Source organism: Odontomachus brunneus, unplaced genomic scaffold, assembly GCF_010583005.1.
Source record: "Odontomachus brunneus isolate Ranch 3 - 2012 unplaced genomic scaffold, Obru_v1 Obru_scaffold_066, whole genome shotgun sequence".
NCBI classification, from domain to species: Eukaryota; Metazoa; Arthropoda; class Insecta; order Hymenoptera; family Formicidae; genus Odontomachus; species Odontomachus brunneus.
Genome location: NW_022639516.1, coordinates 1,239,257 through 1,259,587, shown reverse-complemented (window position 1 = coordinate 1,259,587; position 20,331 = coordinate 1,239,257). Strand labels below are relative to the sequence as shown.

The 20,331-nt window shown below is 36.1% G+C and overlaps 4 protein-coding genes across 10 annotated transcripts; 2 read left to right on the top strand and 2 right to left on the bottom strand.

The window, feature by feature from the left end:
* Positions 1-105: 105 nt before the first annotated feature.
* Positions 106-10,163, bottom strand: LOC116846684 (protein ELYS). Of its 3 annotated transcripts, none has more exons than XM_032820847.1 (6): positions 9,661-10,162; positions 9,113-9,487; positions 8,548-8,842; positions 2,304-8,441; positions 1,985-2,063; positions 106-1,833 (listed from the first exon to the last, which is right to left on the bottom strand). In XM_032820847.1, exons 1-6 carry the CDS (start codon positions 9,688-9,690, stop codon positions 1,656-1,658), a joined length of 7,095 nt encoding a protein of 2,364 aa, XP_032676738.1. In that variant the 5' UTR covers positions 9,691-10,162; the 3' UTR covers positions 106-1,655. The 3 variants fall into 3 exon arrangements, with proteins under 3 accessions (XP_032676738.1, XP_032676739.1, XP_032676740.1); XM_032820848.1 differs by having other exon boundaries at positions 1,681-1,833; positions 1,989-2,063; XM_032820849.1 differs by lacking the exon at positions 106-1,833 and having other exon boundaries at positions 2,285-8,441; positions 9,661-10,163.
* A 431-nt stretch (positions 10,164-10,594) lies between these two features.
* Positions 10,595-13,660, top strand: LOC116846620 (traB domain-containing protein). 4 transcript variants are annotated; one of them, XM_032820693.1, is made up of 8 exons: positions 10,595-10,806; positions 10,878-10,977; positions 11,246-11,554; positions 12,083-12,288; positions 12,400-12,514; positions 12,588-12,724; positions 12,796-13,205; positions 13,451-13,660. In XM_032820693.1, the coding sequence occupies exons 2-8, from the start codon at positions 10,935-10,937 to the stop codon at positions 13,620-13,622; spliced, it is 1,392 nt and encodes a 463-aa protein (XP_032676584.1). In that variant the 5' UTR covers positions 10,595-10,806; positions 10,878-10,934; the 3' UTR covers positions 13,623-13,660. The 4 variants fall into 4 exon arrangements, with proteins under 4 accessions (XP_032676584.1, XP_032676586.1, XP_032676585.1 ...); XM_032820695.1 differs by having other exon boundaries at positions 10,598-10,806; positions 11,246-11,380; XM_032820694.1 differs by lacking the exon at positions 10,878-10,977 and having other exon boundaries at positions 10,601-10,806.
* An 86-nt stretch (positions 13,661-13,746) lies between these two features.
* Positions 13,747-16,518, top strand: LOC116846622 (histone-lysine N-methyltransferase SETMAR). The gene has a single exon (XM_032820699.1). It carries the CDS (start codon positions 13,773-13,775, stop codon positions 14,535-14,537), a length of 765 nt encoding a protein of 254 aa, XP_032676590.1. The 5' UTR covers positions 13,747-13,772; the 3' UTR covers positions 14,538-16,518.
* On the bottom strand, positions 16,360-19,330 carry LOC116846621 (cytochrome c-type heme lyase). Of its 2 annotated transcripts, none has more exons than XM_032820697.1 (4): positions 19,184-19,330; positions 18,490-18,718; positions 17,997-18,352; positions 16,360-17,713 (listed from the first exon to the last, which is right to left on the bottom strand). In XM_032820697.1, exons 2-4 carry the CDS (start codon positions 18,703-18,705, stop codon positions 17,470-17,472), a joined length of 816 nt encoding a protein of 271 aa, XP_032676588.1. In that variant the 5' UTR covers positions 18,706-18,718; positions 19,184-19,330; the 3' UTR covers positions 16,360-17,469. The 2 variants fall into 2 exon arrangements, with proteins under 2 accessions (XP_032676588.1, XP_032676589.1); XM_032820698.1 differs by having other exon boundaries at positions 18,490-18,714.
* Positions 19,331-20,331: the final 1,001 nt, after the last annotated feature.

Below are 20,331 nucleotides of genomic sequence, written 5' to 3'. Positions count from 1 at the left end.
TGTGTGTGGAAGAAGGAGAAAAGGTGTGTGTGTGTGTGCGTGGAAGAAGGAGAAAAGGTGTGTGTGTGTATATGTATGTATGCATTGAATGATTGATATAATACATTCTTAATAATAGTTTATATAATTATGGTATATTTTGGCATGACAGATTTTTAACTGTAGCTGTTATCTTTGTACAACGACCCAATCATGTGTTGACATAGGGATTAAGCATAATATATGCAAAATTGAATGAGACAAAATCGTACAGCTAACACATACGATGCAGTTTTTGTGCATTAATCATTATATGTTTATATAGGTTGCAAAAACAATCTTCGAAACTATATGTGCATCGCTTTCAAAAAGAAGGAGAATATTTTTCATTTCAATATCGTACTAGTGTATATTCTAAATACTGCAGTATTAAAATCAATTATTATCAACATAATATATATCCTAATTAAAAAAAAAAGATTGCTCTATCTAATACACCAAGAATTCTGTTGAAAGAAATTAGATTGTCAGAAACAAAAAAAATAGCAAAGCAGGACGATCAATGTGTCCAAAAGTCACCTCTTCGTGCATTCGACTATCAATATAATTGTAATGAGCCTTTTACAATAAGCCATTAGTCACAAGTCGCAAGCAAATTGACTAATCACAGCTGATTATTTTCAACAATAATCGACCTTGGTTAATCATCTTATGACTAATGTTTTATTGTACAAAACCTATAATGGACCGTCTACAATGCGGTTGTAGTTACGTTTTAAAGTCGTAGCACTAGTCTGAATCGATCATATCTATCATATCTATTTTCTTTACGTAAACTTGTGAAAAATTAAAAGCTTTATTGACAAATTCAATAAAACTTGTAATGTTTTATGAGTTTACGTAAAGGAAATAAATATATGAAATAAATTCAGACTAGTACTAAGACTCTAAAACGTAATTGCGACCGCATTGTAGACAATCCTTAAATTTGACATTTTTCTTAGTAAGATCTCATTTCCTGTATGGTCCCCAGAATAATGTACCAAATCTCTTGCTTTACAACATAACTGGCAATCAACTAAAAAAGAACTTCAGAATTTATTGCTTTAAAAACTAATCCAATAATTCTTCGCTCTAACATACCTTATTGATTGTTAGTATTCGCATTGTTCATCATACAAGCATAATTGCTCTGTACTATATTTCATGCAAAGCGAAAACTCTGGAGACGATCAATAGTTTTGTACACGCAATTTATCGATGTATCTATGTATCTGTCGACAATTAATTCTCAGTTACCTGTCAGGGTTTCCGTAATTGTTGTTTCTTCTAAGCAGAATTCAAAATATTATACAAATTAGCTTTCCAGCGTTTCTAATACGTAATTTTAGAGAAATTTCAATTTGTTTACGTTAGCAATTGACTATAGTCTTTCTCCCTTTCGCAATCACGATTTTATCATCGCAATGTGGGCAATTAATGAAGTGTACAGTCAATTACAACGTAGTCAAGTGAATGCCTTTCTAATTATATAAGCAATATTACATAAAAAATACAATCACATATCAACAAAAAATATTGTAGTTCCAGAAAAGAATGTGTAAATTGAGTTTAAGAATATCGACAAACCAAGGACGTACGATAAAATCAACTGAATTTTCCACATAATTTCTTGTTCATTCTTTTGCATTTTTGGGTCTATTTAGTACAGTGAATTTTGTCCGACATCGCGATCCGTAGGTATTGACGGTTACACGAGCGTAACGGCTAGATTCATCAATATCATCAGGCTTCTGAATAGCAGGATGTTCTTCTCCTTCCTGATAAGGACTCGGTATGAATGAGCTTAGTTTTCTGTAAGAAAAATTAACATAAAATAGAACGATTTATTTTTGTAAATTAGTTCGAGTTGATATAAAAGTCTCGAAAAGCAGCAGAGCAAAGAGACATGAAGCAGTAAGAGGGAAATGAAAAGGAACATTAGAATCAATTATTAAATAACGACCTACGATGCTGATTCGGTAAAATATTTTTGGATCTGGTATGCGGCGACGAGAAAACGTAATTCGGAACTTCTCCAATATCTGCAAATAGAAAACAATTATCATTAAATCCTTCATTCTTGGGACACCTTATCGTATAACGAACAAATGCTCGCTACATATCAGAATGAACTGATAATCATTTGTAATTGTAATAGTTATAAATTGATTTATTCAACTATGCGAAATTGATTTATATATTTGTCATTTACACCGTATTTTCATGTCCACGTATTCATTACAACGTAAGACTATTTACTCAACATGTATATGTTCAGGCACCTTTCTCATCCAACGGTACGTCGTCCATTTTCTCCGGCTGAGAGAAAGAGAATAGATTGCTGTTTTCTTCATTCACACTTGTCCGTCGCGTCTTGCCTCGATTTCGCTGCGTCGCTTCATCCTTCTTCGTATCCTCTATCGCTGTGGTCGACGCAGCCCTTCTTCTACGTGCAGGAGCAACATCCCGCGTGATTTTGCTATCCGCCTCTTCTCTAAGTTCCCTTCTATCCTCGTTCTCCCCAACAGGCTCCTCCGCTATCGGTTCTTCCACGATACTTCTCATACTGCTAATTCTCCTGAGCTTTATTTTCACTTGTTTGTACGACACGTCCGCACTGGCCGCTCTCCTCTCTCTGGCGTTTACATGCGCAGTTGCCTTTCGAGCTGTGGATCTCGTCTCCCTCGATGACGATTGACTTAAGATTTCTTCCAACTCCTCCGGTATAGACTGTATCGATATGCCACGTCTGCGTGTGTTTACGGCTGGACTGTCGACAATCTCTTTCGTGTTTCTCGTGACGGAACTCCTGAGTCTCCTCGGACTCTCCAGAGACTCTAGAGAAAGCTCAGCATCTTCCGGAATAATTTCTCTAATTATACTACTAGACCTACGTTTCCTTCCAGTCTGTACTGTGATTTCTTTAGGCACTGAGCTACCACGTCGACCTCGACTGGCTTTAATCACCTCCGGTTGCTTCTCTAGATCCGCCGTGAAGGATCTGCTCATTGTCATCGTTGAAGATCTCTTGGCGCGCACAGACTTCTTCGTACTATTCTTCGTTCTATCGACTTCTTCTACCTCTTCATCGTCGCTCGTTTGTTTAGGCAACGATGATGAGCTCTCTGATCTGGTGCGAGTCCTCGATGCGCTCACTTGTGATTCTTTTTTCATGGAAGACGTGAGCCTTGCGCTTCTCCGCACTGTTGGCTCATTCTTAACGTTCTCAAGTTTACTGTCCTTGAGGTCCGATGGGGGAATCTCCTTCGCCACAGATGTAGACCTACTGCGACCTCTCTTGACCAACATTGATGTATCCATGGAATCTACCAATTCTGTCGAAGCCGCTGACCTGAGATCCTCGTCCGTCGCCGTTGAGCTCATCAGCACCTCCTTCACGAGGGAATTCGCTCTGCGAGAACGTGGTTTCACTGACAAAGAAATATCTTTTGTTGAACTCGCTCTCCTTAATCGCGATGACTTGCCGACATCTGTTTCCTGTGTTAAGGGATCGGCCAATGAATCGAACGTGTTTGAACTCGCGCGTCGCAATCGCGGAAATTCGTCTGCACTTTGTGCTGGAGAATCCGTCAACGAATCTTTTGCCATCGAACTCGCTCTTCGTGTTCGCGGCAGTTTCTCAGCAATTATATCTTGCGATGAAGAATTCATCGGACAGACTGTGTCTTTCGCTACCGAACTTCCTCTTCGCGAACGCGTGACTCTTTCCATCTCTAGTACTTGCGATGACGAAGTATTTGCCACTATATCTTTCGTTAACGAACTCGCTCTATGCGATCTAGTCACTCGCGCGGATTGATCATCCTGGGACTCGATTTGATTTCTCTTACACTTCGAGGAACTCGCAGTCTCCGACAGCTTCTCTCGAAATTCAACGTCAGGCAAAGCTGGAGTTTCACTTATATCTCTCCTCACGGTGTTATCTCTTCTATCTGACTTTCCATTCGTTTCGTCGGATTCACTTTTCTTTTCGGCCTCGACGACACTTTGCTTTGTAGCATATCGTCTCGGTAAATCCGACAATTTGCCGTTCTTCGTCTTTGATTCCTCGATCTCTTTAACACTGCTGTCGGATTCATCATCTGTGATGTTTGGTATGTCGTATAATATACTTTCTGAATGGGTAGTCACAGTCGAGTATATTTTCTTCTCGTTCACGTCGTCCGACTCGTAGAGTATCATCGCGTCTTTACTCATCATCGACTCGTCGTCAGTAAAATCGATGTCGCCTGTCAGTCGCATGGACTCCTTCAAACCATTGGATTTCTTGTCGAGATCGTGCTCCTCCGGATTCCAGACATCTGGTAAGCAAGAAATAGGAACTTCGCTCTCCACCTGCATCTGCGCATCTTCCAGAGTTGTAGATAGACTCTTGAATACCTCATCGTCGTCGTCGAGACTGTACTGTAGTTGAAGGAGCTCCTCGTCAGACTTGTCCGAGGCAGTCAGACTTGGTTCCGCGACCTTCTCAGGGTTAGAAAATGCAGGTTGTTCCTCATTAACATTCAAAGTCTCTCGCCTCGTGATACCTCCATTGTTGTACTTGCTTTCATCTTGCTCATTTTGTACGTTTTCCTTTAAGCTACTTTGCTGCTCCGGAAGCTCGTTTCTATCATAAGCAGATTGTTCAATACTCGAGAACCTTTCGGATTCACTTAACATATCAAGCTCTTCTTCAATTTTGCACGTATTTCTTACAGACAATTTCGACTTCATATCCTCTTTTTCTTCTATCTCCTCCTCTTTCTTTTCCTCTTCTTTATCATCTTTCTCCTTGATATCCTCATCGACTACTTGCTCATTATTCGCGCGCTTTAATGAAACTATTCCTTTCGTCAATGGAGTGGATGAAATAAATTTACTTATACGATTCTTCTCCACAGAAAAGCTCCAGCGAGACTGCGGAGTAGCTCTTTTCAGCTCCTGCAATGAATAGTCGGTAATATCAACATTACTGTTGGAGGAAAGTATAGTAGTAGAGTCGCCGAAAGCAGCCGACAATAATGAACTGCATCTTCCAGATGTATTCACAGTGAATGCAGGCGGTTTGTTGGCCTCGTCAGCAGCTAACGAAGTTTTTGCGGACGTGTTGATGGGCAATGTGTCACTAGCCGCTCTCCCTACGTTACTCGACAGAGATTCTTGGAACATTTCTACGGATGATTGTAAGGCACTTCTTCTGAGGCTAGGTCGCGGACGTGGGAAACAGTAACTCCTGCTAAAGTTGCTGGAGTTGCTGGAGTTAGCACTGAGGACCGCGGTTTCGTTATACGACTTGTCTTTTGCATTAGGACTGAGGAACACGTCGTTGCCTTCGCTCAAGATGCTGTTGTTTTGCTCTTCATCTTCATTTTTCTCATCTTCCACCTTCTCCTTCTTCTCGTGTTCTTCCTTCTTTTCGTCTTCATCCTCATACTGTAAGGTTTTCTTGGGCTGATTGATGCTGAATCGTATTTGCCTGCTAATTTTCTTCGATTGATTATCGACTAACCTGTCCGTGATCTTCTCTTGAACTGAAGTTGTGGGCGATATAGGCGAGCTTCTTATGAGACGCTTTATCTTCAGGATCGACTGTGGTGTCTCCGAGACGATGTCTTTGTTCGTGGACGCATTGAACTTGCGTTTCACTAGAGGCGTCGCAAAGCTTAATTCCGATTCTTTAGTTTTTCCATTTGATCTATTCGGCGAGACAGTCCCGTCTGACAGTTTACGACGTTTTGCACTGTCCACCATCTCGTCATTTGTATCCTCGACGTTCTCATAAATCTGATTCACCGTACGTTTGTTGATGCGACGGGTTTTTCGTACCGGGAACAGCACACAATTCACGTTGGAACCTTGATTGTTCAGCTTCAACGATGTGCAGGGTGCACTGACGAACGGAATCTGACACTTTTCACCTCGCAAATAGGTTTCCCGCGCCTTCGTAATCACTGCTTCGTGTATACCGCGCAGTTGATCGTGACTTTTACAATGCGACATTGGCCTGGGATAGCGGGTTTCCAGATCTACATCCAAGTTGGTCGCGGCTGCATTCACGGAGAAGCGCTTCGTAATGTCAGGCAAGGTCGTGTTGTACGCGCCGAGCATGCTAAGCATGGGCTGTGCGTCTTCGGCGAAATTCGACTGATAGCGCACAATCGTTTGATGATTGTCACCACTAGTGATCGCTTCCGTATACCGGCATCGCTGCAAGTAATACAACAGTCGTACATCCTCCGTCTTGTTCTCCTCCAGGAACTTCACAAATACCTCTTCTTCCTCGGGGTCCAGCGCCAAGTGCAGAATCTCGTCGAGTTTACCGTAGGTTTTGCACGCGCGGAAAAAGCAGGTCAGCAGTTGCTCATAGTGACAGGGTGGCCGGCGATGGAAGGCTGACTGTACCAGACCGTGTTCCACCGACAAACTTACGGCGACACTTTGCTCCTCCATAGACGATAAAGGAGGTTTTCTCACGCGGAGATACACGAGAGCCAGCTTGTGCTGATTGTTGCGTACTAGTGTACGCAATATAAATCGATGATGCCAATCCTTGACGTCCGAATCGGACACCAGCTGGCCGGTCATCATATCGAGAAATCCTTGGTAGTCCTCGTGATCGAGCAGCCAGAACGCCTGAGTGAGTTTAATGAGGCTGGGACTCATCTTGAAAGCAGATGGATACTTGATCAATTGATCCACACCAGGGTATAGTCGTTGCAACAGCATCGCCAAATCCATCAATAGGTATATAGTAATTTGGTGCTTATAGCTGACTTCGTGCGGTTCTATGTGATGACAATCCGTCAAATAACTTCGTAATAAAGATTGCAGTGACGGCGGTGGATAACAGCCGCCTAAGGCACCCACACCGCCTTCTTTCTCCCATTGTTCCTTCAACACGGAGCACTCTCGCGTCATCAGCTCGTCGATGAACAGCACTTCTTCCTCGTTTTTATCGTCGTTACTTTCTTTAGTCGTTCGAGCAGCTTGCGCTCGTTTCTCTTTGTAAGATGTTGAAAGTTTTTCGTACGGATAAGGCACTTTTAGCGCTAAGGAGATAGGTAAGGTACTCTCCTCCTCCAATTCCTGTGTCTCAGGTAATAGCCCCACGTCATAGAACCAGAGCAGCACCTGGAAATACATGGACACGCGTTTCAGCATCCTTCGTTGATTTGTCAGATCTGCTGTCCCAAATGGTAATTTGGCCACCACATTGGATAAGCACTCCAATTGCTGGGAACAGAATCGCAACGTCCTCACGTCAGCCTCGCCAATACCACTACCTGATTGATCAAACAACGGGACGCAGAGTCGATCAGCGAGCATTTTTATCGTAGAAGCTCTTTGAACACCCCATTTGAGGAAACTGGAATATAGGTACGAGGCGCTACCGTCAGCCCAATCTAAAGCACACTTTACCAAGAAAGTGGACCACCGTTGCTCAAGGCATAGCGACAGTAACATCTCCCGCTGCGCATTGTAGTCACTTGCGAGCGAGAATTCCGAATTGAACGGCATCAAGCCGACGGACAGACATCGGTGAAACGTCTCGGATGGTTGTAACAGTATAACTGGACCGGCAATGGCCATTTCACGCAGCAAATCCGCTTGAATGCCGCGAGTCATCCAGAATGTTAGTCCTGTCGGGCACAGTTCTATCCACTCAAGCGATAAAGAATTGGGATAGAACAATTCCTCAGGCGAGTTCGGCCCGTTGCTAGGAAACTCTTGTAAGCTCAGCGGAACGTATGCGAAACTCATAATGCGATCGTACTTTTGCTGCAAAAAGTGCGCTCTAGCGCGATAAGTCGCCAAAATGCTATTTGGATTCTGACACTCGTCAATGGTGCGAGGCATTTGCTCTTTGTACCATTGATTTAAGTCAAACAGTAGTGTTCTCTCGCTGGTGGAGATAAGTAGTAAATTATCCTCGCCTCTCTTGACACCTGAGTCCGTCTGCTCCGGATTGGTTTCTCTCTCGATGGTGCATAAACCGATGACTCTATCGTTCTCATTCAACTCGAATTCAAACTTCAAATTGGGATCGGCTTCCAGATTGAAATACAAATTCATTCCACGATCGCAGTATTTCCTCTCAAACAGCATAGCGTACATTCGCAACACAGACGGTGTCTTCGATGACGACTCATCCTGGAACACTACCCATAAATAATAAAATGGTCTAGGATCATCTGTAGGCTCCAATAAGGCCAAATGCGTGACCGCCATGTTTTCATCGATAGGCACACTGATCCATCCCACGGAACCGTCGTTTTGCCAAATTATCACTCTACCTAAGCAGCCGGAAATCAAACAGCCGATCTTCGTGGAACTAACGATCGCTGTAGTTAAACTTTCACTGACTAAAGGAGACGATTCGAATTCTTCCCTATTGAAGCCAATATACTTTTCTATACCTAAAATATCAAATTTTGAGAAAAGTGAATAACAGTATCGTAAATTAATAATTAATTAAATAAATGCTTAATACGCATACATGTAATCGCAATTCACAATACTCACGACTATTTAGCAAATTGTAAGCCGCGTGTCTCTCCTGATTAAATTGATGTCTGGTGCCGACTTGTTTGGTTAACAGGTCCATCTCTGCTGGTGATGTTTCATCCATCACGACAGATAAATCATGTATATCCCATGTAGATCTCCGAAGATCGATCATGATATGCTGGAGATCATGTAAAACTACACAGGCTATTCCATCCATCTCGTTTAGTATGTTATCTGGTCTCTTTTCATTGAACTCTTCCCATTCTGCACCACCTGATACAACGCATACCTTTTCTATCCCACATGGCATCTGTAAAATCCAAAAGTAACCTCTTACCAATGTTATCTTTTTAGGTAATTTAATAATTACATGTATAAGATACACCATTGAACATTTAAACACTTAAAAATGCTATATTTAACTATTTCGCTGACAGATGCGTAATAACACACCTGTCTGTCCCATGAATGGCAAACATGCACTATTGCACATCTGCCAGCAAAGTGGTTAATAAAAATTTTGATAACTCAAATAATGTTTAATTATTTTAATAAACAAATAATGGTAGAATATGCTTACACGAATTGCTCTTAAAACACGAGAAACAGTGCAGTCAAATATGCACAACAATCCAGAAGAATCCTTTGGTTTACTTGCTCTGTTATCTATTCCAACCAGCAGCAATGGCAAGTCTCCAGATTGTGTAGGAAATTGGGATATCGATGTTACAGTTCCACGAAATGTCCAACTACTGATGCTTTCTCCTGTTTTTGCATTGAAAACTACAAAATAGCAATCATAACTTAACCATGCATACATTGCATTATGCAGAAATCCTCCATAGCAATTGTTAATGTCGTGTTCTTGAGAAATCGTAGATTGATTCTGATCTTCTGTCTCTAAATTTCTCAACCTGTTTGACACAGAGAGTGGAAGGTCCACGATCCTGCGAATCTATATAAAGGAATTATGAAAAACAATTATAAGAAAAAATGAGCATAATTACCAAATAAAATATTACATTTTCTTAACTAGACTTTGCAGTAAAAAAATTCTAATATAAGCCATCACATCTATTCAATCACTGACAATGACGACAAATGGAAATTTTAAAAATAGTTAACTACCTCGCAGTTGACTTCTTCAAACTCCTTCATGTCTTACGCAGGCTACCGAAATATTTTACGTGCTAAAAGTTGCATTTAAAAACCGTACTCGCAACTCGAAATGAGGTTATGTTGGCGCCAAATCTCACAATTTTCCCATACAATCACTTAACAGGTACATCGAAATTGAAATTGCACGTGCGACAGAAGATAATTATTAGAAGAATACAGTAACAACGTAATTTGGAATCGTATTACGAAATCAGTATTGTCTCTCATTCATCTTGTTACGCGTGCGAGCATTTTAAAACCGCTACTATACAACTGCGAAGTACGTTAAACACTGTTCCCAACCGTATCGTTTTGCGATATACGAGACATCGCGCATATATAAATTTATTCATCAATTATACAGTAATCGGTAAATACGAAATATTACACACATTGACGAATATACTATAAATATTAACAAAATCAAAATAGTTCTCATCTAACACGCTGCCAATAGTTCGCATAATGGAAGATTTACACTACACAATCGATATTCGATTTATGATATTTCGTATCCAATAGAAATAATTAATTTCTAGGGACTTAGGTCGGTATTTATAGTCGATTTTATATTTAAGATTATCTCGAGTTCATCTTTAGATGTTATGCAGCCAATGAAGTGATTCGAACGGTATCTGAAGATAAACTCAAGACGATCTTTAAAAAATGGTAGAAAATTGTATAAAACAATTCATTAAAGTTTTAAAAATTCATTGAAAGCGGCATATAAAATTTGGAAAATCCGCAGAAAGTCGTATTTCTTTTAGTAATATTTGTCAATAACTTGTATCATTGAAAAATACCATTCGTGATAACTATAAGTTAAAATAATTCGATATGTCTCGCGAACAATCGAAATAACAGTATCACATTAATTTGTTATTTCACTAGATATTTCTTAACAATTTAGATACCGACAAATATTGCTAACGTAGTACAGAACACTACCGATAAGCGCTTATCATGAACGCTTTCAGTAAAAAGTCTTCTTTGACACACGAATCTAGTCTGCTTATTCAGAACCACGGTTATTACAGTATGATGCATTGATTTGACGTGTGTCTCGATGTACATCTCTCCATACGCTAACTTTTCCCTCAAATTTTGGTTCGTTGTGTAAGTGCTCCAAATCATAAATATTAATAATTCATCTAATAAAAGTTAAATTGAGAATTTCATCGTTATAGCGACTCGGGGAATATATCGTCGTAACCGTGTCGAAAGTTTTCTACAAGATTAAAAACATGCAGCAATTTATATTGGCTGTTAAAAGAAAAATATTTAACGGTAATAGAATTGAATTTTTAAAAAATTTAGAGGTGTTCTTTATTTCTTTGGCAATCAACAAATGTGCAAGTTTTAATTATTTATATATATATATATATATATATATATATATATATATATATATATATATATATTATTTATGCAAGTTTCTGGATAGTTCTTGTAGTGTGCAGCTATAACAATTTTATGTTATATGAATGTGACAAAATATACAAGTATTCCCTAAAAACTTAAGTAAATATGTCACACCAGAATATGAATTTTTCAGATGAAAAAATGGCATCCAAACCTGGTGAGGTTGATCAACATATCAGTGACGATCAACAGGAAGATGGATTTTCTACAGAAAACTATGACTGTTATGAAGACTATATTGACATAGACTCTGACATTGATGAGAGAGGTAACTACATTTTTTTTAAATCAACAGGAGCACGTAGGATCCGAACTAATTCTGAACCAAAACTAAGTTCTGGAACAACAATAGAATGTACTTGTGAATTATCAACAACAATTAAGGATAATGATGTTGAGAAAAACACAGAATCTTCTGATAAGGAAGTTGTTACCAACACAGGTAAAAGACACACACACACATATACACATTGTTATGTATATTTATATAAATTACTATATATTTTATACAGCATGAAAGCATAAATAAATAAAATCAGATATTTCTATGAACTCAAAATATTCTTTTGCTCTCTACTTTTTTTTATTGTCCTCTATCTCAGTACTTTTGACTTTTAAAAAAAATAAACGTGCTCTGTGTGTGATGATGTCATTAGCTGTGATACTCTGAAGTAGCTAATGTTCTAAGGTTTCACGTTCATGTAAAGTCTTTATAATCTAATAATAAAATCAGCCATTGTGTCCTACTGCAATATAAGACAAATTCAGAGTACATTAACATTCTTAAAGAATGCCAGTGCAATACAGAAATAAGAAGAAAGTTTCAAGATCTCAAGATATAAGTATTGGTGATTGCAGAATTATATATAGATACAATACTAAATATATTTAGTTATATAAAATATTTAAACACATTATTTTACATTGAATCTACTATATTAAATTTTAATCTTATATATTTTTGCCACAGAAAGTGTTGAATCTGACTTAAGTACCAAAATACCAAGTAAAATGAAGGAAGCGGGTGTTATTAAAGTGTGTGATGAAAAATATGATCCTACTATCGATGAAAGGTTACCACATACTGTGACATTATTAACCACACCAGATGGCGGAAAATTATACCTAATAGGAACAGCACATTTTAGTGTTGAAAGTCAAAATGATGTGTCAAAGGTAACTGGAATATGTACTTTCTTTTTTTGTCTTATTACAATTATGATTTTACAAATGCCTTCTTTTTAAGTCAATATTTAGCAAATATATCATTAAAATTATTTTCTACAGATTATACAAGCTGTCCAACCTCATATAGTCGTGGTTGAGTTGTGTAGAGATAGAGTTGGTATATTGCAACTTGATGAAGAAGCTATGTTTCACTATTCTAAGGACATCGGTTTTCGTGAGTTTGTGTGTGTGTATATATAATTTTGCAATTGTCTATATGTTATATAATCACTTGACTTCTTTTATAGAATGTATTTTGGATATTCTTAAAAAGGAAGGAATTTATAATGGCTTATTGCATATTTTATTGCTAAGAATGGCAGCTCACGTGGCCAAAGAACTCGGAATGCCACCCGGTGGTGAATTCCGAAGGGCATTCGAAGAGGTTAGTGTACATTTAATAGAAACAATTATTCATACACCTGATTAATATAACTTGATTTACGTGTATTTCAGGCAAAAAAGGTGCCAGATTGTATAATTCACATGGCCGATCGACCTATTAATATAACAATGCAACGTGCATTACGGTCGTTATCGTGGTGGCAGACCATAAAACTAGGCTGGCACTTAGCATTTATGAAAATGCCCATTACCCAAGAAGATGTCGAGCTCTGTAAACAGCGATGGATGCTGGATGAAATGATTGCCAGCATGAAAGGGGAATTTCCAGTATTGGGTGAAGTGTTCATCAAGGAGAGAGACATTTACTTGACATACTCATTGCAAATAGCTTGTATGCCTCAATTTACACCCCATGGTATCAAACCAATGCGAGTTGTTGGAATCGTTGGTTTGGGGCACACACCAGGTATTATCGAGAATTGGGGTAAAGTTCAGCCTACCGATATATCACCTATCTTAAAGTACGTATAAAATTATTATAATATACCTTATATAGAATTTCTTATTATCTCCGCAATCTTAACGTCAATAACTAAATGATATTAGCGAAAAGGGGCGGAGAATTACCTAAGATTTTTACTAAGAAAAAATTAACTGGATCGCTTTAGGGAATCTATCATTAAAGTTAATCGTAACATGTAAAACATTCTGTATATATTCAACTGATATATATTATTCGTCAATTTATCACTTTATTTTTTCATAGAGTACCGCCACCGTCAATGTCAAGTAAGATCTTGAAATTCACCGTCGAAGCGTCTCTGTTCAGTGCTGTAATATATATGAGCTACAAAGTTTTAGCAGTACCTGCTATTTTTACGTTCCAATCTATCAAGTCATCGGTTGAGGGACTTCTAAAGGTTAGTACCGCGCGATAAAATAATTCAAGTTTAATTTACAAAAACGGGGACCCCCTTTTTTTATTATAAAGCAACAACTCTTTCCTCTTTTATCTCGTGCTGCCTTTGTGTCGAAAGGCAATCTCGGACCTCTTCGGGTTTCTTTATTGATATACGATTGCGGTAAGCATGGAAGCAACCGCTTCTAATGACGAATATGAACACGCTCTAGCCAACGTGATGTATGTAACAAATAATATACCGGGACCTGGCGTAGATATAGTAGATTTCGAATCGGAATATTCCATAGGATGCTCGTGCACAGTTGAATGTTACAATTGCTCTTGTACACGTGGTTCTGCTAATTATTCCAATGCACGAATTATCGATGAAAAATTAGCTGTGCCTATATTCGAATGTAATACTAACTGCAAATGCCAATCGTATTGCGGGAATAGATTGGTGCAAGATGGCCCATTAGACTGTTTAATTGTGCGTGAGGTCGCCGGCAAAGGTCTCGGTCTCTTCACGACTAAAACTATCGAAAAGGGCCAATTTATTTGCGAATACGCTGGGGAAGTAATAAGCTTGCAAGAAGCGCGATACCGAATTGAAATAAATAAAAAATATAACGCAATGAATTATGTGCTTATAGTTCGCGAACACTACGGTGAACGCGTTATTGTAACTTGTATAGATCCGAAGTGTTTTGGTAATATTGGGCGCTATGCTAATCATAGCTGTGATCCAAACTCTAGCCTCGTCCCGGTAAGAATAGAAGGAATTATACCTCGGTTATGCTTATTCGCATGTAGGGAAGTAAAAAATGGAGAAGAAGTGACTTTTGATTATGCTGGTGGATTAGCGGCTAATTCCGTCCATTGTCTCAGTGATACTCCTTGTCTTTGCGGTTCTAATAATTGTTTCGGTTACTTACCGTATAATCCAGTTTGACAGCATAGGAGGCACTCTTTTAAAATTATATTTACATATAATATTATAATAATAAAACTAGTTTAAACGCTTGTAAAATTTACATCGCTAGATTTGATCTATAAATTACTTACATAAGATCAGAATGGCGATGAAAAAATTGTGTGTCTTGAAACACTCGATATCATAAATTAGAATAAGATACATAAATCAAAATTCTCATAAATGAACACATAGTTCTATGACTGGTCATGTGTAACTGGAATCATATGTAAATCTGGAATATAAATTTTAAAAGTATGTGTTTTTACTTTACATATAGATACATGTAAACATGTATGTACATACACAAAGAAAGGGTGTGTCTAATTATATTAATAACGTTATATATCCCAGTCGCTTCACCTGCATGTTAATCGACGCTTCTTTGCAATAGATCAATGCTATCAATTCTTATATCAATTCTAGTATACAGAATATCACGTATGTAAGCGAGATATCCTGTATACTTCCACATTGCGACTTCAAACATAATGAAAGCATAATTTAGTGTTTAGATGGCTTCTGCTATTTATTATTTTATATTTTATTACGAATTAAATTTTATTACTTATACTTTTATGTGTAGTACATTTTAAATTAGTTCTATTAAATACACTTTTAATTAAAGTATGTAGAATATATAAGATGTGGACAAGCACGTTGGTAGTATTGATTTTCTATCATATCACGATATCAATGTGTATATAAATTATTTAATGTGCCAACAAAGAGAATATATGACATAATATTTTCCCAATCACACAGTAATTTAGCTAAAGGTAAAGTTTAAGAAACACGTTCTATAGTTCAAAATAGTATTTCTCCTGCTCGGTTAGTTTTTATTATGTATAAATAACGCAAAAGAAGTGATAATTAATGCAACCAACGTGAGGTGTTCTCAAGAAAGTAGACATTACCAGAAATTGCCAATTACTGATGTACACATTTAATGATCTGCTTCTCATTGAAACGACAAATGAACAGCGAATCAAACATTTCTTCAATTATTAGAACTAGGGTTAATGTATAAAATATTATTACGATATTCATATCAATGGTATTGTAAGAGTTTAATTATATGTATGTATACACATATTTATATAGGCATAAGATACATCTGGATTATGTAACATCGAGTCATTGAAATTTAAAATTTTTCGATTGTTAAAGAAAATCAATGGAGTACATAGCACAGTATATTAATATATGAAAATAAAATAATATGCATGGTAACGTTGAGTTACAAATAATTCGTTAAAATTTTATATATAAAGCATATGATATAAATATATATGTATATATTTTTTCTTTATAATTGTGTGGATACTTTTACTATATAAGACATTGGTACATGCTTATTTATGTTATACCAATGACAAATATAGTTCCCAATAACTGCCTTTAATATGTATAAATGACGATTTGTAATAATAGAATTAATTTGAACGATCATCCAATGTTCAATGTTACATACTCATTCAGAAATTCAGTATCATCTTCTGTATGATCGTATGTTGTATATTATATTTAAGGGGTTTCATATATCACTTGTAACATTAGACATACGCTTGTATTAAAGAGTAAATCACTGAAAATTTGTAGATGGTACATGGCTTGGTATATCTGTGTCGCTCTGTACATGAACTTATCAGGATAAATGCTTTTAAAGTCAATTACGTTTATCGTGAAAGTAGTATTAGATATTAAGCTTATATGTAAATTTTTAGCTTAAGATTATATTAATTTATCTTAATTTGTCGAGATAAATTTTCTATGATGTAATTATTTCTTTTTTTTCATAATTGACAAAATTTGGATCTCGACGTTATCATTGACAAAGTTATGTAAAATTTACCATGTAACATGTACAAAGTCACTAAGTTAATCCAAATCTGTAAACTATGTGAATGGCAAGAAAGGTAAATAGTTATATGTTGACAATAAAATTATGTACACATTACGACATCACAATATTTGTCTAATTATCTTTCATGATCATATTTAGAATATATAATTAAGTGAAATAATTTAGCGAAGATATGAATCATCTCTAATATTTGCATTAGGTTTGTTTTAATCTTTTATTAACAAAAATTAATTTATAGTTTAAAATCAGTTCATAATAAAAATACAATAAATCTGTTATAATTTCTTTATGAGAAAAAAAGGAATAGTAATTATCAAATTCCAATAAACAATGTAGTCATTAATGATACAGAATTTGAGAAACTCATAAAAACTCTATTCATTATTACGATTTGTAACATAAAACTGTGACTGAAATATATGCGCACATATATTATCATATATCTGTAAAAAATCTTACTTAATAAATATAAAGGAACATTTATTGTTGGTAATATTAATGGTAATAAATTCTTAAATTTTGTTATATCAATGACTTAAGTTCCGAGAGAAATCACGAAAGAAGTTAAATATTTGAAAATGAACAATATGATGAGATTATTTAAATCCTTGTATTAAAATAATACTATCTTATAATTAAAAATGGTTATCGTTTAGTTTATACGAGATTCTTTACATTCGCTTGACTCTACATTGACTAGTTTTAATTAAAGTACATTAAAGAAAGTAATTTTTGTACTTATTAAGTATTACGTATTGGTACATCATACATCTCTTTTATTCTACCTTTTCATTTGTATGATACAAATTTAAAACATATGTATATATAAATTTCAGCTATTACAGGCTAATGTCTTTAAAGTCTATTATAATGAAAAAAGATTATGATGTACGAACACACTTTTTTAATTTTATCGTGATATTCTGTAAATTTTCATACAGATGTCTTAACATATAATAAGCGTCACATTATATGCGATCGTTAAGGCATTATTATTTCAATAAAATTTCAAACTAAAATATTTGATGTTAGTGCCGACTTATATTAATTACTCTGTGCATTGGCAGTAGATACCGATTTATCGTCAGTTTGGTATTTCCACCGCCACCATGCTACTTTCATTCGATCCCAAATATTTTCCCACGAATCCATAGCGGGTCGTACATCGAGTAATGCGACCGAGTGATTCTCGTGGACTTTATCACCCTCGTAATAATCAATAACGTATCTGATACGCTTACCACAGCGATCCACAATCCAGTCATGTCGATCGAATGGCAGTTTATATCTAAAAAAATGTTTCACTATAAGACCTTATAATGCAATAGATACTGTTATTTGAAATTTGTTATATTCAAAAGATCTCAGATGTATTTTTAACAAATATTTTGTTTTTTGAGCAAAAATGTTGATGAAAATCATTATTTGATGTGTATATATGATTGCAATTTTCAAATTAAAATTCTGTTAAACTTCACTTAAGATCAGTTAAAAAATTATTTTATTATCTATTTAACTCTTCAAAATCTAATATCTTATAATTAATAGTTTGTATGATAAGAAAAACATACCCCATCCAATAACGAATACGTGCACGTGGAGAATATTTTTTTGCATTCCCAGAAAAACTGAGCAGTTTGGGATTGCTACAATCGTGTGCGTGAAGGGCTTCCCATTTGAGAACTTCTTTCCATGCTTGTTCATTATTGGTATTGTGAATCTTTACTATGGCTTCCATAACTTGTGGATTGATATCATCCTCTTCCCATCGCCATCCTTTTCTTAACATAGCATTCCAAAACATCTGTTGAGAAGGATATAACCAGGTTTCTCCAGGTTTAGTTGCATCTGGTATCGTCGAGACTTCTCTATCAGTTGGTAATGGGAACGGTTGACCTGGAGAAGGTTGCTGATTTGCCGGTGGCATCTACAATTATGCATTCATTTATTTATGATTAAATTATATATATATATATATATATATATATATATATATATATTGCAAGATTAAACAAGTGTATGTATGTATTATCAATTTATAAAATCTCTTCTATTATACTATACCATATTAAGTGGATTTATATCACTTCCATCCATTTTATCTATGGGACATTTGCTGATATAATCTATAGTATTTAATTGATTTGATTTGTGCATTGGACATTCTAATGGTGGATTACTCTGTATTTCTCCCATGTTACTAAGCTTGGCAACTTGTTGAGATACTGGTGCTATTACATTAGTGGCTGATATAGATGCAGTAGTAAGAGCACTACCCATTTTAATTGACTTCCTTGTAATAAAAATATGACAAAAATATAGAAATAAATCATGTAAACACTGTTCATATAAAAAGATAATTTGTGATGTTTAAAGTGATCAACTTAGTTTAATAAAGATGATTTCGAAGGATGACATACTTAATAAAGTAACTGTTAAATCTGATGAAGATTATGCAACAAATATATTCTCTAACATGACTATCTAGATATTTGTGCAAGAAATATGTTCACAAAGTATAATTACATATCTTCTATATAGTTTCTGTCAAGATTACTAAAAATTATTAATGATTTTACTTCATTGACTTTTGATATACATATAATTGATGAAATCCTATTTTTGTTAATTTATGATTACTCTATTTCGCGCCTTAAAATTTCACTTACATATACGTTATTACATAATGGACATTTGATAAGTAAGAAATCTATATATCTATAAGTTATACATAATATATATGAAAGAACAGAAATACCTGAATTTTAAATTCTTTTAAAATGCAAATACTACATGGATCAAAGATTTGAAGCACTCAAAATGCTTGACTATGTAAGCATGAGCAAGAATTGTAAGAATAGCAAATTAGATGGTCAATACACTGCACTTTTCTCGACAAGATTCAACTCACGCGCCATCTTAAGCCAGCGGTATACGATCTTGTTTTCGTGCTGGATTGCTTGCTGAATGGAAATCATTGGCTCAGAAGAGAAAGCTGCTTTGTAACTATTGTAAAATTCGTCAATCTGATTGGAGTATGTTCGTAATTTGAGTTGAATACAAGAGTATGTGACCAATCAGATCCACGAATTTTACAACAGTTGCAAAGCAGCTTTCTTTGCTGAACGCAATCAATGGCCGCGTTCAGTAGAACAAGTGATCAGTAAGCGCTCAGGGAGCTCTTGTATATGATTTGGCATATTCTTTTAGATCTTCAACTATATTCCAATCAGATGCAAGAACTCACTGAGCGCTTACTGATCACTTGTTCTACTGAACGCGGCCAATGGCTGCATTCAGCAGACTCAACAGTTGCACAACAGTTGAGTAATTTGTCAATGTAATTGGTCTAGATTTAGGGATCTAATAGCAAGAACCAATAATCGTTGATTGCTCACTGAGCGCTTTTTCTACTGAATGCGCCCAATGGCTGCGTTCAGCAGAGAAAGCTGCTTTGCAACTGTTGTAAAATTCGTGAATCTGATTGGAGTAAGCTCTTAATTTTGGTTAAATCCAAGAGCATGTACCAATCAGATTCACGAATTTTACACAGTTGCAAAGCAGCTTTATCTGCTGAAAGCAGCCAGTGGCTTGGTTTACATCATGTCCTTGATACGCATAGTAATTTCTATTAAATAATCTTAATATCGACAATGCATATTAACGGCAGCGACGCATTCAATCATTACAATACGTTTTGTTGATGAGTATTATATCAAATTAATATACCATTGTTTATATATATCGTCGATATTAAGATTATCTAATAGAAAGTTACTATTTAGTACGCATATCAAATGTACGATGTAAACCAAGCCATTGGGTGCGTTCAGCGAACTCAACAGTTGCACAACAGTTGAGCAATTCATCAATGTAATTGGTCCAGATTTAGGGATCTAACAGTAA